The following is a 17,840-nucleotide window of genomic DNA, read 5'->3' on the forward strand; positions in this document are numbered from 1 at the left end:
TTCTTTGACTATCATGGCAATGTTATAATCTCAAATCTTAAACGTGCGCATATGAAAAACAGCAAAATAATATAGATTATCATGCCGGTAGAGCACATCACCTCACAGTTGTGAACTTGCGATCACCTCAACTTACATTTATTTTTTTTTTACCTGGTTTATTGTAAACTTATTAAGTGCAAAGAGGATTCGTTTTGGAAAATAGAATTGAAGAAATGAAAGACAACTAAAATGAAAGCACAAACATTCAGTACAAATAATTAGTCTTAAATAAATAAATAAATAAATAAATAAATAAATAAAGCAGTCTTTTAGTACAAATATAGAGAGATGTAGTGTTTGCTATTTTGATAGAACTAAGACTAGACATGTTCATTTATATTTTTAATTTACGTTTTTATTTACATTTTCGTTGTTGATTATATTTACGATCTCATTTTATGTTTCAATTATAGTACATAATAATAAACGAATAACGAAAATAAATGAATAATGAAAATAGGACATAAATTAAGTCTGGCAGGTTTATTTTTAATAATTTAGTTTCAGTTCCGTTTTTTGTTTCAAAACGTCAATGTTCTGCTTTAAAGTATAACTGTGGTTTTGTTTTGTTTTTTTACTTAATGGCTCAGTATGTTTTGTATTTTAATTTCATATTCAGTAACCTTGCATATGCGTGTGAAATATAATGCCGCATAACCGCGGAAAAAGAAGAAAAGGCTGTCAGTTAAAGCTAATTAATCAAAATTGGCTATATTAAAATACAGCATTTATGTTAATACAGGCAGAGTGTGAACAAACTAAGGCTAAGATATGTGCTTGCCTTTTAATGCATTTAAAAATATTTGCGTCCTTCTTATAGGCTACAGGCAACTGGTGTATAATAATGTTTTTTTTTTTTTTTTTTTTGTATGGTAAAGGACAATGCACATTATGTTATTGATGTAAACTTAGGCTAAAACTTACCATTGATAAACGTGACCTACCTCAAGCAGATCACTTAAAGTGTAATAAAAATAATGTTGCCGCAGGACATAAATGAAGTCCCGCAAGTTTATTTTTAATAATTTAGTTTCAGTACTATTAATTTTTTTCTCAAAACGTCAATAGCACCTTCAATAATCTAAACATTAAAGATGGACCGCAAGATGTGTTGAGTGGCTATGTGGTGAAGAACAATGGCAAAGCTAAGTGTGATTATTGTAATAAACTAATAAGTTATAAAGCAGAGTCCCGACCAACAGGACTAAGCATATGCGGTTGGCTCATTCTTCACGAATATAGAATTAAAATTATGGCGCGTTAGGTTCATTGTGCATCCCGCAGGTGCCACCAACAAGGGTTGTGCATTTGAGTTTAACTTTTTGAGCGTTATAAGCAGCTCGTTGTTAGTTTTTATTTAAATATATCGAGCCGAAACTAAGCAGCGCATTCTCTCCGCCTCCTCGTTTATAACCAGCTGGACACGCCACTGAAGCAGGAGAGACACTTCGTCGTTCATAATCTTAGCTGATGTGTCGGAGTCGAAAGAATATATCAAAGAGGAATGTTCTTTTGACAGTCCCGATATGTTCAATCTTTTTTTCCCTGTCATTTCTCTTCAGCAAATTATATTTTTAAAGCTGCTTAATTCTTTTAAAACCGAAAGCAGAGCCCGTCAATTGGTGTTTTTTCATAAGATACTCCTTTATTAATGTTTTATTTTATGAGTGTCTTTAATGTGCTTTTTAATAGTTTTATTTTATTCAAAGCAGCACCTAAAAGCGAATTTATCCTTAAAACGTGGCATGAGAGCGATGCATGTCATGTGTCGCATATTGCCTTTTTTTCTGATCTTTTTGCATAAAGGTTTTAATCAAAAGACAGGTAATTTAATTACTTTCGATGTGCTAAAATATTTGTTAAATAAATGTTATTTCAAAAAAAGCATATGCAATGTGCTCTGACAGGTAAAATCCGATTCTTTCTCTCTTTTAAGTTCAAAGCAAATTTGAATGCCAAAGGATTTTAGATATGCATATACAAGACTATGTAGTATATTAACATCAACAAATTAATAAAATAAGTAGCAAATGAGAAATAAATGACAGACAAGTTGATAAAAACAGACATTATCTCTAATTATCAAAATTGCAAGATTAAAACAGCTGAATATAGGCCTAAATAAACTAGAAAACAACTACTGCGCGCTGATATTTATTCTTCTTTTTTTCCGAATAACGAACAATTTCAACCGCGGGGAGATACCGACAGCTTGATTTGCAGTATTTTCTAACATGTTAGAAGCGGGCAGCGGACATCAGCCAGCCGTAGAGACGGGCCGGCACAAAAAAAACATGGCTGCCGGTGGAGAAGCGGCTGTGCCCTCAGCAGCTGATTGAGACGGAGCTGCATATCCTGAGTGCACTAAATACTCCGAGATCCGGGAGAAATTCTACCCGATAATCCAACACATACAAAACAACTTTGAGTCCCTGTCGAACAGAACCCATCTTACTGGGGGAGTGTGTGTGCTGCTGTGTGTTCACCCAACAATACCCGCTCCTGTCTTCAACACACAAATACTGGAACTCTTTATGTGGACTTACTTTTGATAATAGGCTACTATTAATACCTTTATCCTGTTTAATGTTATCAAAAATCTATTTTTATTTTTATTATTATATATATATTTTTATTCTATTTTTATTTTTATTAATCATTTTTTTATTATATGTTATTTTCATATTTGTTTGCACTACTGCCCTTTTTGCACTGTCTTGTTTGTGAGACGCGCACTGCTTTGGCAAAACGAATGTACAGTTACTTGTCATGCCAATAAAGCACCTCAAATGTGAAAATAGCCTAGGCAACAAATAAATAGTAGTCTAATAATAACAAAAAATGCCCTTTTCATTTTCATACAATAGGCCCATGTGTGGGTTTTGACAATATGTGTTTAATTAAGCTATAAAGATCAGATGAAATGCATAGTGAAATATGAAATAAATGTCTCTTTCTATTTATTATTTTAAAAATCAACTCATTTTTGCCCAGAGAAAGAGGCGCGCGGCACTAGCGGACATGGGGTGCTTTTCCAAAAAAAGACGTACAGTAACTTGCAGCTGAACTATGCACAGTTTGGGGAAAAAAAGGTTATAGTGATGCATGTCCCCTAAAACCCCTAGTTTCTCTGTCGCAGATCCATCATTTGAATCAGGTTAGTTATAAGTAAAACGCACATAATGATAAAGCACATCATCATCACGAGGGCAATTAAATAGACAACCTAAACATATTTTTAATTGTTTATTTATGTAATGTGAGTTTTTATAACTTTGTTCTTTAAATTATTTATAACTTAGGCTATTCTATCGAGATGACACCATAAAAGGCCTTCAATGCACTGAAATAGGTAATAGGGATACAATGAAAAGCCGATTTCACTATTGACCCTGTTTTTATTCATTGACGGCTTCCCAACACCGCATTTCTGTTGCGCGAAAAAAAGCTGCTGCAAATAAGCAAATTTATGACAAAACAATTTTAATAGTTTCATAGTAGTAGCTGGTGTGCTTCATCTGCATGATTCTGATTTGACATTCTTCCGCTAAACTTGCACTGTGTTGATGTGTAAATGGGCTATGATCTTTGCTATTGAGGCTACATCAAGGTGTAAATGAGCTATAGTTCTCTTTGCAACTTTCAATTTCGAGGTGGGGGAAGTGGGAAGAGGCAATTCAAATGTACCATCTCTAAAAAAAAAAGGCCACTTACATTACATTTGTGTTTATTATTACCTTATTTTTATTTTATTATTAATAATTTATTCATTCATTCTTCATTCATTTTCTTTTCGGTTTAGTCCCTTTATTAGTCTGTGATCGCCACAGCGGAATGAACCGTCAACTTATCCAGCATATGTTTTACGCAGTGGATGGCAGGAGGGCCAGCTGGGGCTTGGGGACGGAGTGAAAGGAAAGGCGGAATTTGCCCCGAGTCTGGGAAAGATTGCTTGCCGTAATTACACTAGTTTTCCTATCGCACACATGCGCCAAACAAATAAACAAATAAATAAAAAAGGAAAAGAAAACATCTAGACTTATAGGCTGAGGTCTTTTTGCTTATAATCGCCCTTATGTTTCCGTTTTAAATGTAAGGCTGTTGCATAGAATAATACAATTTTAATTTATAAGTGTTGCTGCGTCCCCCTTGATGTTTCAATAACGCATAATAATCTACACACCATATTAAAGACACAGCAGACATAAAGGTTGTGTGTGAGAGACCGAGCAAAAGAGCGCTCTCTTCACAGCTCTGTTGATGCTGCTAGCGGCTTCTTTCTTTTTGTTATTTATTTTGCAGATAATACACCATATGAATACAACAGAAAGACATAAAACTTTACAAATTACCTTTTGTAGACTCAAAACAAGTGTCATATCTTGATAAGCCTAAGCCACATTGAAATATAATTTAAAGAATTACATTTTTGGATATAATAAAATCGCATTAAATAAACAAACCAATATAAAACAAGCAAAAGCAAGCTATAACAGTTTAGGTAGGCCTATACATAAAAAAACCGTTAAAGCCAAATCAAACTTTTATTTTCAAGATATTTTCTTTTAAAAGATTTTAGATATTTTCTAAAAACAATCACCAGAGAAGGTTTAGAATATTATTTATAAAGTATTTGGATATGATGATAATAATCAAATCGTGCAAACAGAGCATTTTTGGGAACACGTTTCAGGTCTCTCCAGTGCATTTGGGCTGAATGTTTGACTGTGTCTAAATGAGGATGTTATAAAATACATTTTCTACCGAGTTATTAACGGATGCACGATGCCAACAGTCGGGGGACGTTCTAGGGGCTGGGTTTGCGTTACGCGCTGCGAGCTATAGGCAGACAGTGGATATGCGACATGACTTCGGTCTCACGATGCCCATTAACACCTGAAAGACAAGCTTTTGGTTATGAGATGGGGGAAGGGGTATGTCTCTCCCTCAAGTGTTTTCCATAAACATGGTTACACAAAATCCAAAACTCCCGAGGACGGATGGCGTAACCGTAGCAAAACCTATGCGTTTTTAAAACCAAACCGCATATGGGGCCTTATGAAAATGAATGTTTCTATGCACAACAACTTCTGGACTGAACTACTTGTTATTTAAAATATCTCTATTACGCTCTAGCATTCGCCAAAACGAATTTGTACATAAAAACACCGAACATAGCCTAGCTGAATAGGGTGTTGCCTGCTGAGCCATGACAGCAGCAGACAATTCCGCACGACCATAAAGCCTTCACCCGACAGTTATTTTCTAATTTTCACAACGCGAGCCACAACAATAGACATGCCATGCCCATCATCCTTACAGACAACTTCGCTTTAAACTGTATTAAGGTCCCATTTACACTGCACATCAGTTTTATATAAAACGTTAATGATACATATAACAGGCTACATTTTGATGGTGAAATAACCTTTTAAACGATGGCTTTTTATTTCAGTATTCAAACATTAAATAACGAATGCATCAAGTGAAATAACGAATATGCAAAAACACATGTATATAAATATAAAGGACTATTATAATTAGCAAAATGCTGCTCTATTTATCTTTGTATTTTTATAATTTTATTATTGTTGTTTTTAATATTTTGAATTAATTAAAGCTATAGACAAATACTGCTTGACATTTTAGAAAATGTTTTGCGTATACCCAGTACCGAGAACAAACAAACAAAAGCACATGGCTTGTTAATCAATTTAATCAAGCTCTAGCCACGAATAAAATAATAGAATATTTTATTATTTTAATATTTTAGACGACGGGTTAGTAATTATATTATAAATGGTTATGTTCAGATCAATGAAATAATAACTTTAATAATTCTGCTTTGCATTTTTCTATGCATTACTAACATCACTAAACCAAACATTTGTTTTATAAGTTAACCAAATATTTGCAGAGATTCAGCAGTTTTTTTTCTGACGCGTTTGCCAGTCATGCCAGTCAGTGAAAAAAAAAGTAACTGTGGCCCCGTTTGCAGGTATTCAGATTCGATTTTATTAATCTGATTCAACTTTTATTATTTACAGGACATAAAAATGCAATTAAAAGTTTCAAATCAATGTGCATTGTCCTTTACCATACAAAAAAAAAAAAAAAACATTGTTGTACACCATAGCCTGTAGCCTATAAAATGGCCGCAAATCTTTTTAAATGCATTAAAAAGCAAGCGCATATTAGCCGTACCTTGAGTTTGTTCACACTCTGCCTGTATTAACATGCATGCTGTAATTTAATATAGCTTATTTTGATGAATTAGCTCTAACTGACAGCTTTTTCTTCTTTTTCAGCGGTTATGCTCGCATTATATTTCACACGCATATGCAAGGTGACTGAAATTGAAATTCAAATACAAAACATACTGAGCCATTAAGCAAAAAAAAACAAAACAAAACAACAGTTATAGCTACTTTAAAGGAGAACATTGCCGTTTTGAAAAAAAAAAACTGAACTGAAACTAAATTATTAAAAAAATAAACCTGCTAGACTTAATTTATGTCCTGCGCAAAAATATTTTTATTATAATCTGCTTAAAATAGGTCAATTTATTTATTTATTTTTACTTTTGATGAAGCTGCATTCAACTTAAGCTCAATGTCGGCAATGTCTTTAAATAAATAATATATCTAGGCCTATTTTCATTATTCATTAATTTTCATTATTCGTTTATTATTATCTACAATTGTTGAGACATAAAATGAGATAGTAAACTATAATCAACAACGAAAATGTAAGTAAAAACAGAAATAAAAACATAAATGAAAATGTCTTGTCTTAGTCCTGTCAAAATAGCAAACACTGAACATCTCTCTATATTTAGGTTAAAAGACTGCTTTATTTATTTATTTATTTATTTATTTATTTAAGACTACTTATTTGTACTGAACGTTTATGCTTTCATTTTAGTTGCAAAAAGATCAGAAATTGATCTCGCACGCGCAGGGAAAAAAGGCAATTATGCCACACATGACTTGCATCGCTCTCATGCCAAGTTTTGAGGATAAATTCGCATTTAGATGCTGCTTGAAATGAAATAAAACTATCAAAAAGCACATTAAAGACTTTAATAAAAAAATTAAAACATTAATAAAGGAGTAGGCTATCTTATGGAAAAACACCACGGGCTCTGCTTTCGGTTTTAAAAGAATCAAGCAGCTTTAAAAAATATCTAATTTGCTGAAGAGAAATGACACGAAAAAAAATAATAAAAAGATTAAACATATCGGGACTGTTAAAAGAAAATTCCTTTTTGATATATTCTTTCGACTCCGATACATCAGCTAAGATTATGAATGACGGAGTGTCTCTCCTGCTTCAGCAGCGTGTCCCGCTGGTTAAACGATGAGGCGGAGAGAATGCGCTGCTTAGTGAACCTAACGCGCCATTATTTTAATTCTATATTCGTGAAGAATGAGCCAAGCGCATATGCTTAGTCCTGTTGGTCGGGACTCTGCTTTATAACTTAGTTTCTTCACATGTTGCCACTCGGCACATCTTGCGCTCCATCTTTAAACAAATGTTTACATTATTGAGGTGCTCTCCGGCGGCGAAGTTTCTGGCAGAGTAGCGAGTGAAAAAATGTGCTTGCAGAAATTGGAATCAAAATTTAAATTATATAACAAGCATCGTATTCTTTCTTATCCTCGCCCAGTTTTAATACAAGTTGTGTTTTTTATATTTGTGGCTGTGAAGTTTATTAAGAATATATATATATATAGCCTTTTTTTATACTTTAAGTGATCTGCTTGAGGTAGGTCACGTTTATCAATGGTAAGTTTTAGCCTAAGTTTACATCATTAACATAATGTGTTGCCTGTAGCCTAAAGGCCGCAAATGCATTAAAAGGCAAGCGCATATCTTAGCCTTGAGTTTGTTCACACTCTGCCTGTATTAACATAAATGCTGTATTTTAATATAGCTTATTTTGATGAATTAGCTCTAACCTTTGACAGCTTTTTCTTCTTTTTCCGCGGTTATGCGGCATTATATTTCACACACATTTGCAAGGTGACTGAATATGAAGTTAAAATACAAAACATACTGAGCCATAAGTAAAAAAAACAAAACAACAGTTATAGCTACTTTAAAGGAGAACATTGACGTTTTGAAAAAAAAAAAAAAAAAAACTGAACAGAACTGAAACTAAATTATTAAAAATAAACCTGCAAGACTTAATTTATGTCCTGCGGCAAAAATATTTTTATTACACTTTTAGTGATCTGCTTAAGGTAGGTCAATTTATTTTTCTCAGTGTTTCACGTACTGTACGGCAATGTCTTTAAATAAATAATTTATTTAGGCCTATTTTCATTATTCATTTATTTTCATTATTCGTTTATGTACAATTGTTGAGACATAAATGAGATAGTAAAATATAATCAACAACGAAAATGGAAATAAAAACAGAAATAAAACATAAATGAAAATGTCTTGTCTTAGTCCTATCAAAATAGCAAACACTGAACATCTTTCTATATTTAGGCTGCTTTATTTATTTATTTATTTATTTATTTATTTATTTATTTATTTATTTATTTATTTATTTATTTATTAATTAATTTATTTATTTATTTAAGACTACTTATTTGTACTAAATGTTTGTGCTTTCATTTTAGTTGTCTTTTACTTCTTCAATTCTATTTTCCAAAACGAATCTTCTTTGCACTTAAAAAGTTTACAATAAAGTGTGTTAACAAATTTTAAATGATTAATGAAGGAATTATAATGCTTTGACTTATTGTTTAATATCATTTACAAGCACAGTAGCTGTATGGGCTATTTCTGTCCGTTCGCATCCCGTCCCTTTGCGCCCCCTGGCGGCTCATTCACAAACTGCGGTCATACACTAAAAACAGAGCGGCACCTATTTCAAACGGCGGCGGTACCAGCCGCGGCGTTAATAGCCACTTTGAACTCTCACCTACTGTATATTGGTGCGTCCCTAATTCAGACACAATCTTTTCCTGGCCAGGTGCGACAGCAGGCTTCATGTTAACTAAGGGTGTCACGATCCTCCAAATCCTCGATTCGATTACATTTTCGATTCTAAAGACACGATTCGATATTCGATTATGAATAATTAATTAATTAATGACCGATTAATTATTTGTAGCCTACCGTTTAAACTACCTGACCTGCATGGTCTTTGTTTTACCCATAAACAAATCATACAGTAAATGAATAAAGGCAAGATACACCCATAATTACCACCTGTCAATCACTTTTTCTGCGGGACTCGTGAATAGGCAGTGATCTGTGTCGTTATAATGGCGTCGGTAAAAAAGACGCACAACCAACAGGAACCAGCCAACAGTATCTGAGGTGTTCGCTAAAATGACTAAGTACAAGTGAGTGAAAGATTGAAGCAGTCCTCTGACTGCCTGGACCTGCTGTTTTGAGCGCAAGGCTGTGAGTGCGTCTGTGTGGTCACGTGATGTGCATTTTCAGAGGTAGAGAGGAAGGAGGGCTGCTCAGAAATGCTACACGCCACTGTGGATGTCAAATCGTTGTCGTTCTAAAATGCCATTTAAAAACAAAGACAGTGTAAACAGGGCCTGAGTGTGCACTTTTCGCGAGCGGATTTGCAACGGGGGCGGGCGGAGGATCGCGATGCCGGTGTTGTCTATCGGACGAACCGTACGTAATACGTACATAGCAGAGCTTGCAAAACTGTGTTTTTTTTTTGTTGACAACACGAACATTGTCAACATAACTCACTGGAAATTAGGGGTGTCAAAATTAATTGTTTCTTCGGTGCACCGCGATGCAGACGTGGACAATAAGGTATCGGTTCAGTAATAATCATAACCGGTTATTATGTACTGACGTCATTTATCTCCTGTGCTGTCTGTCGCGAGGGAGGTGAGCGCGAGTATTTACAACACTCAGCCAACTCAGGGCCGGTCCATGGCATAGGCACCATAGGCAAATGCTAAGGGTGCTGTATATCCAGGAGGGCGCCAGAAAGGAACGCGGTTCAGTTGGTTTTGTTTTCAAAATTCCTGACACACATTCAGTTATGGACGGCAGTAACTCAAAAACCTCTTACCCTAAAAAGATCTAAAGTGTGTTTCCTACAAAAAGACAAATCTGGTTATGTTTCACAGCTGTCTTTTTATTTTTTATTTTTTCGCTCGATATTACGAGCACTGCTCCGTTTAAGCCCTCGCAATATTTGTTTAGCCGGAAAAGCTCGCACTAAGAGGAGCTCTCAGCAAGGGACCGTCGGAAAAGTGCTTCTTTATTTTTAGTTTTTTTCGTTTTTGTGCTCCGCTCAGCGCGAGCTCTCCCTGTTGCGAGGGCTTAAGTGTGTGCGTGTGTGTGTGTGTGTGTGTGTTTGTTTGTTTCTTTGGTGCTGTCTATGTTTGTGTTTGAATGAGAGATAGTGTGGTACTGTGTGTCTGTGTGTTTATACAGACAGCTTGTTATAGCCTCTCCTCTAAAATATAACACTGTATATGGAAAGCATCGTCAATGCACCGAGATATCGAATCGAACCGAAGGCATGATAATCGTAACCGAACCGTGAGACCAGTATAGGTTCACACCTCTACTGGAAATCCAAAATGCTTACACACCGGCGACTTCATTGAAAGAGGAGAGGGTTTAAGTTCTGTCGACGGGTCTCCTGCTTCTGCAGTTTAACAAGCACTTCAACAAGCCTGTTATTTTCCCGCTTGGCAAGCCAAGCTGACGTGACATGGGGGCGTGGCAGCATCGACGATTCTATTTTTTGATTCGATAATCGAAATGCAGCATAAATTTCAATCGATTTCGATTTGACACCCTAATGTTAACATGATTATTTAGTCATTAATCATTACTCAAGTATAGATTAACTATGGTAACTCACCTGTACTGGACAGTTATTGTGATTGACTGAAACGCAGATGTTTGGTGGATACTGATCCTCCTCAACACCGATGCTCTCGCTGTAGCAAATCCTACAAACACATATAAACATTTTATGAAGACATTTAACATTAAATACATGCAAACACTGCTTTTCTTTCTTTCATTTGTGTGTACAGTTGAAGTCAGAATTATTAGCACCCCCATTTATTTTTTCCCCCAATTTCTGTTTAACAGATTTTTTCAACACATTTTTAGTCATGATAGTGTTAATAACTCATCTCTAATAACTGATTTATTTTCTCTTTGCCATGATGACAGGACGTAATATTAGACTAGACATTGTTCAAGACACTTCTATACAGCTTAAAGTGACATTTAAAGGCTTAACTAGGTTAATTAGGTTAACTAGGCAGGTTAGGGTTATTAGGCAAGTTATTGTATAGCAGTGGTTTGTTCTGTAGACTATCAAAAAAAAAAATAGCTTAAAGGGGCTAATAATGTTGACCTTAAAATGGTGTTAAAAAAATTAAAAACTGCTTTTATTCTAGCTGAAATAAAAAAATTAAGACTTTCTCCAGAAGAAAAAATATTATCAGACACACTGTGAACATTTCCTAAATCTGTATTTCCTTCAACTGTGTACTAGAGGGAAACTAAATACAAATGCATGCACGCTGCAAATAAAAGCTTCAGTTTCTAGTCCAAATATCTAAACATTCTTAAATCAAGAAACAAGCAAAAATATCGTGTTGTTTTTAGAAATAATGAGTCAGAATGAAGTGAGTTTTACCTTAAAACAAGCAAATCTAGATTGTTTGTTTTATCTGATTGGCAGATTATTGTGCTCGTTTAAACTCACTTCATTTTGACTCAATATTTTTGAAAACAAGACATTTTTTTTCTTGTCCAGAAACTGCTTCTTGATATAAAGAGCCCCTATTATACATTAAAAAGGTGATGTTTTGGGTCTCCTACAACAGGCTGATCTGCATGTTTCGCGCGAATCGTTCGAGTTCAAAATTTGAACTTATGCGGACATTCGCGCTGCGTTAACCAATCAGGAGCTTGCTCTTGTGGGGCCGTGATTGTGGCGTATGCCTGTTGTTAGTGTCCCGGGGGAAATCCCCCAGCCGACACCGACAACCGTGCATCAAACTGGGCTCGGCTCAGTCAGAACAACAGCTGAAAGACTTCATCATCCAGGTTAAGTTGCTGGAGGAGTTTATAATAATAATAATAATTCCTTGCATTTATATAGCGCTTTTCTGGGCACGCAAAGCACTTTACACAATGGGGGGAATCTCCTCATCCACCACCAGTGTGTAGCGTCCACCAGGATGACGTGACGGCAGCCGTTTTGTGCCAGACCGCACACCACACACCAGCTGATTGGTGGAGAGGAGACAGAGATGAAGCCAATAATGGTATGGGGAGGCTATGATGGACAGAGGCCAATGGGCAGATTTGGCCAGGATGCCGGGGTAAACCCCTACTCTTTTCGAAGGACATCCTGGGATTTTTAACGACCACAGAGAGTCGGGACCTCGGTTTAACGTCTCATCCGAAAGACGGCGCTCACTGAGCAGTATAGAGTCCCCGTCACTATACTGGGGCATTAGGACCCACACAGACCGCAGGTTGGGCGCCCCCTGCTGGCCTCACTTACACCACTTCCGGCAGCAACCTAGCTTTCCCATGTGGTCTCCCATCCAGGTGCTGACCGGGCTCAGGTTTATGAGCTCACAGAGCTGGATGCACCTCTGAAAGGATCTAGCTGACTCAGACATGGCCCTAAACGTATCGATGCTGTTTTCAGCCTTCATAAAACACATAAACACTGTTATTTTGTTCATAAAATCAATGTTAGCCATTTAGCAACGAAGCTAGAGTCACCGGGCAGACAGAAGCCCTGCCCATCACGCGAATCCGCGTCTGTTGTAAAGTGAATTTGACATGCGAATGAAGCGAGCAAACTCAAATGTTCATGCGGCTATTTACACGGAAATTAGGGGTGGGCGATAAGTCTTAAAATTAATATCATGGTATTTTTCATCTTTTAAACGGTGATGGTATAATATCACAGTATAATAAGCGCTTTTTTTTTGCTTTTTGGTACATTTTGGGAGGAGTAGCCTGTCCTGTCCCTTTAGTATGTGAATAAAGTTAGTATTTTTGTAATATAATAAGTAAATGGTAGGTATCTTCATCAAAAAGCGACATGGCAGAGTATTATGCGTTCTCAACATATTTATTTAGCAAAAAACCTAAAGAACATCAAAAAGAATTTAGGAGCACCAGAAAAAAAGTAGGAGCATCCACCAAAAACAAATGAGCTCCATTGCAAATTGTATTTTAAGGGATTTATTGTATTTTAAAGCAAAATCAATTAGGACTAACAAAAACCAGAAACAACTACCTAACTAATGCTGAGATGACATTGATATTTATGTGCAATAATTCCAAAATGTATGTCTAATAATTATAGAATATTAATGATGATGAAAATGAAAATAATAGTAACAATCAGTTACATTTCTCATCATCATGCTGCCTAGAGAATGTGCTTGAATGCGAGTTATCGGCTATAAAAAGTCTGTTACTTTATGAAAAATAAATGTATGGTTTGCATCAAACAAAAATGAAGCATTGCAGTAAGAAATACTTATTTTGCACTATTGTTTTTATATGCATGACAATTTATTAAATATTTCTGCTACAAAACAAATGAAAGACTATAATAAATCATTCAATTCATGCTGAAAGCTGCAAAGCAGTCATCAGTAACTAAATAGCAAAATAATATACATATCAAGAAAGATAAAGAAAGTAAGAAGAGTCTCACTTCTGCCACTCTTTAAAGGTTTTGTTTTCGGTTTGTGTCATTGTAAATGCTCGCTCTCGTTATGAGCTGATCTTCATTTTTCTGTGTTTGAGGAAAGCAGGCGAGTCAGCCGGATCAGTATATGAGCAGGGTTCTTGCGTTGACCACTGGTGCAATACCGCTTTTTTTAATGAGCCGCAGTTTCAGTGTAAAGCCTCCTTTCCACTGCACACGACAAAAACGACAAGCGACAGACCGGAAGTCATTCATTTCCAATGGAGAGCAGTCCGGGAGCTGCGTTGAGTTGATTTGAGCTGCGGATCCGTTGAAATATTTGAACTCCTGCGACTAGACCATATGCGACCTGCCGACCGGATGTGATGTATTCCAGTGATGTCCAAGCAGATCCGTGCGCGCGAGATGAGAAATATGAGTTTATTTGGTTATTTTTTGAATTATAAAAAGTCTAAATTAAAGAAAAACTTTTCTGTTCATAAATGCAAGAAAAAAAGTAATAAAATATATATTTTTAATGTTGTCTCCACATTTCCTTCAATATTTTAGCAGTCTATGAGTTTCTAGTATTCAATCATCCATTAAACCATGTAAACGCACAGAGAATAAAGGCTCTGGCTTTTGCAGTCCTTTATTTCGGACACCGTTGAGAATCACCTTCTCCCCGTGGTGCACGACAACACTGAAAATACCGTGCGGCTGCCACAAGGGGGCGTATTCCGACAGTCGTGTCCAAATGTCGTGTGCAGTGGAAAGGCGGCTTAAACTTAGTAAAGGCGAGCTTCTTTAGCGATGATGTGTACAGTATTAGATTTTGCATGTAGCGGACATTTGCGCTGAGCACGCAGAGAATGCAACGCATTGAAATTCAGGCACCTTCTCCGAAAACTCGAGTTCTCCGAGACTCGATTGGTCTAAGCTGGCGGATCAATATTCACCACATGTCATGATCGATCTCATCTGCGCCTTTATTAGTATTATTATAACTAGGTGGGGTTTGCAAACCTGTAAACTTTTCACTCTTCAGCCGCTTGCATTCCCGGCGGTCACAAAAGCTCCCTGTCATCTGACAGCGGAAAGCCTTGAGTGATCGAAAGCTAATAACCAATATAGTGACAGAGAAGAGCGATTCAGCACGTTTTTAGACAAAATCAAAACAGGTCGTGCTACAACCATTATATGCAGTCGCACACATGCTCCCAAATATATTATGAGGTCGCATAGCTTAAATTTCAGACGCATATAATTAATTTATTACGGTATTGACAGTATTAGAAGATCCATGTGGTGGCGCATTGTCACACCGGTAATGACTATGACACGGGTGTACTGCCCATACCATTTATCTGTGCGTTCCGCGTCTGGTGTGAACACAGCATTACGCCTGTTTCACACCGCAAGCGTGAGCAGCGCGTATGTCGAGCAGTAGCAGCATGCAGGCGTTTGCCTTTCACACCAGCTGCGTCTGCAGCACGCAGCTCTTCGGCAGCTGCTGCAGAGATCAACATATCTCGGTCTATTCTATCTAGTTACCCATGTCTCTCTATATACAAATACACTTTTTAAACTTTTCATCTGCAGCAACGCCCGCGGCAACTGCGGTTTCTTTAACCTGCAAATCTTTATTTTACAAATTTTATAGATCAAATAGTGCTGTATGATTCTCAAGCTCTATAGGAGTGTCTACAGTCAGAGGACAATCGCCTGTGATATCATGTCATTTGTTTTTTGATTGTCAGGTTGCTGTAGACCTAGTTATAATAATATTTATACAATATAGTTATAATGATATTTATACATGATCAAACTAGTGTTACTTTCTCCGCTTCAGTGATGTCCAGTGGCAGAATAACAGCTCGTTAATTCATGCTCGTGCAGATGATGAGACGGACAAAAGTAATTAATGCATGCCCTTCTTTTACTTATTTTCGTGTTGTCAGCTTCACAGTGCAAACAGCTCCCGTTAGGAATAACTCGAGTGAACATAAAACAAAGCCGATTAAAATTTTCTTGCTATGCTTGAGCTGCACAGAACACCGAGTTAACATCATCCAGCATGTGTGTCGAACTACACTACTCACAATACACTTCGCTATGGACTACAAATCCCGTAAATATTCTATTTACCCTCTCCTGAAACACTAGCATGCAACTTAAGCAAAACTGATACTACAATTGTTTTACATTTGGTTTTGTAGTTCGGGCCTAAATAAATGTTTGTTGCCGTTTTTAATCATTTAAGTTCATTTGATTGACTATATATAAACCATTTGACATTATTAACACATTTATTTGGTAAAATTGCTACTTTTTACTGTCATTCAATGTGTTTTGGTCATTATCAATGCACTGTCACTTTAATTGAGCGTGAGCAGCGCGGCAAAAATAGACCCTGCGCCGAAACTATCGCTGCACTGCTGCTTCAGCGACGCTCACGCTGACGCGCTGCTGCTGCGTGCGGTATGAAAGCTCTAAACCAGGGGTGTCAAACTCAATTCCTGGAGGGCCGAAGCCCTGCACAGTTTAGTTCCAACCCTGCTCCAACACACTTACCTGCAGGTTTCAAACAAGCCTGAAGGACTCAATTAGTTTGATCAGGTGTGTTTAATTAGGGTTGGAACTAAACGGTGCAGAGCTGCGGCCCTCCAGGAACTGAGTTTGACACCTGTGCTCTAAACTGTTAACATGGACGCCGAAAAAACGCGCTGCTGATGCTTGCGGTGTGAAACAGCCATTACACTGACTCTATATGGAAGGTCATTTTCAAAAACCCATAATTGGGGCTCTTTAAGAATTTTTTTTTAGAAACAAGACACAAACTCTAAGTAAGAAAAGCATTTTCCAGTGCACATGCGTTTGTATTTAACTTCCCATCAGTATACACAGACGAATGAGAAAACAATTGGTTTATCTGTAGTGAAATTTCACCTGAGCACCACCTGAACGGACTGAGGCGACCTGATGGAGAGAGGAAAAGAAGATCATTAATGAACTTAATTTATTTAGTGAATCACTATGAGTCAAGTGTGTCACGGTGGTGCAGTGGGTAGCACAATCGCCTCACAGCAAAAAGGTCGCTGGTTCGAGCCTCTGCTGGTTCAGTCGGCATTTCTGTGTGGAGTTTGCATGTTCTCCCCAAGTTGGCATGGGTTTCCTCCAGGTGCTCCGGTATCCCCCAAAAGTCCAAACAGGTGAATTGAATAAGCTAAATTGTCTGTAGTGTATGAGTGTGTATGGATGCTTCCCAGTGATGGGTTGGAGCTGGAAGGGCATCCGCTGTGTAAAACATATGCTGGATAAGTTGGTGGTTCATTCCACAGTGAATTTTTTGCTATTTGTGCGCAGAAATTGTTAAAATTAAAAATTAAAAGCGGTTTTGTTCAAATTAAAAATTGTTTAAAAATTAAAAGCGGATTTGTGCCGAGTTATTTTAGGAGTATCATAACTTGAACCTTAATATTTATTTATTCATTCATTTTCTTGTCGGCTTAGTCCCTTTATTAATCTGGGATCGCCACAGCGGAATGAACCGCCAACTTATCCAGCACGTTTTTATGCAGCGGATGCCCTTCCAGCCGCAACCCATCTATGGGAAACATCCATACACACTCATACACAGCAGACAATTTAGCTAACCCAATTCACCTGTACCGCATGTGTTTGTACTGTGGGGGAAATCGGAGCACCCGGGAGAAACCTGCCCGAATGGATGGAGAACATGCAAACTCCACAAAGAAACACCAACTGACCCAGCCAAGGCTTGAACCAACGACCTTCTCTAAAACCTTAATATATGAACGAAAAAGTAATACCTTTTTAACTTTTATTTAATGTTTACAATGCAAATCCAATTAGATTCACTTTATTTGGTAAAAAAAAATGTAAATAAAGCAAGTCTCATATAATCTCAACTAAATGACAAAGTATTACTTTACACACTGTATTGTAAATAAATCATACGAACATTTTCATATTAGTCAATAAGGCCCCGTTTACACTGCCAGTTAAATGTGACCCAATTCTGATTGTTTGCTCATATGTGACACAGATCGGATCTGTTCAATGACCGTGTAAACACGAAACAAACGCA

General features: G+C 36.8%; 1 protein-coding gene across 12 annotated transcripts in view; it reads right to left on the bottom strand.

Annotated features, from left to right (window-relative positions):
• The window catches only part of pias4b (protein inhibitor of activated STAT, 4b), a 37,639-nt gene that overhangs the window by 6,276 nt on the left and 13,523 nt on the right, over positions 1-17,840 (bottom strand). For 6 of the 12 annotated variants that reach the window (NM_001242942.2, XM_087238948.1, XM_087238949.1 and 3 more), the window contains 2 exon segments: positions 10,913-11,003; positions 16,679-16,708. In NM_001242942.2, the coding sequence (NP_001229871.2) occupies positions 10,913-11,003; positions 16,679-16,708 (121 nt within the window). 12 annotated transcript variants of the gene reach the window in all.

Source organism: Danio rerio, chromosome 2 (assembly GCF_052040795.2).
Source record: "Danio rerio strain M-AB ecotype USA chromosome 2, GRCz13ab, whole genome shotgun sequence".
NCBI lineage: Eukaryota > Metazoa > Chordata > Actinopteri > Cypriniformes > Danionidae > Danio > Danio rerio.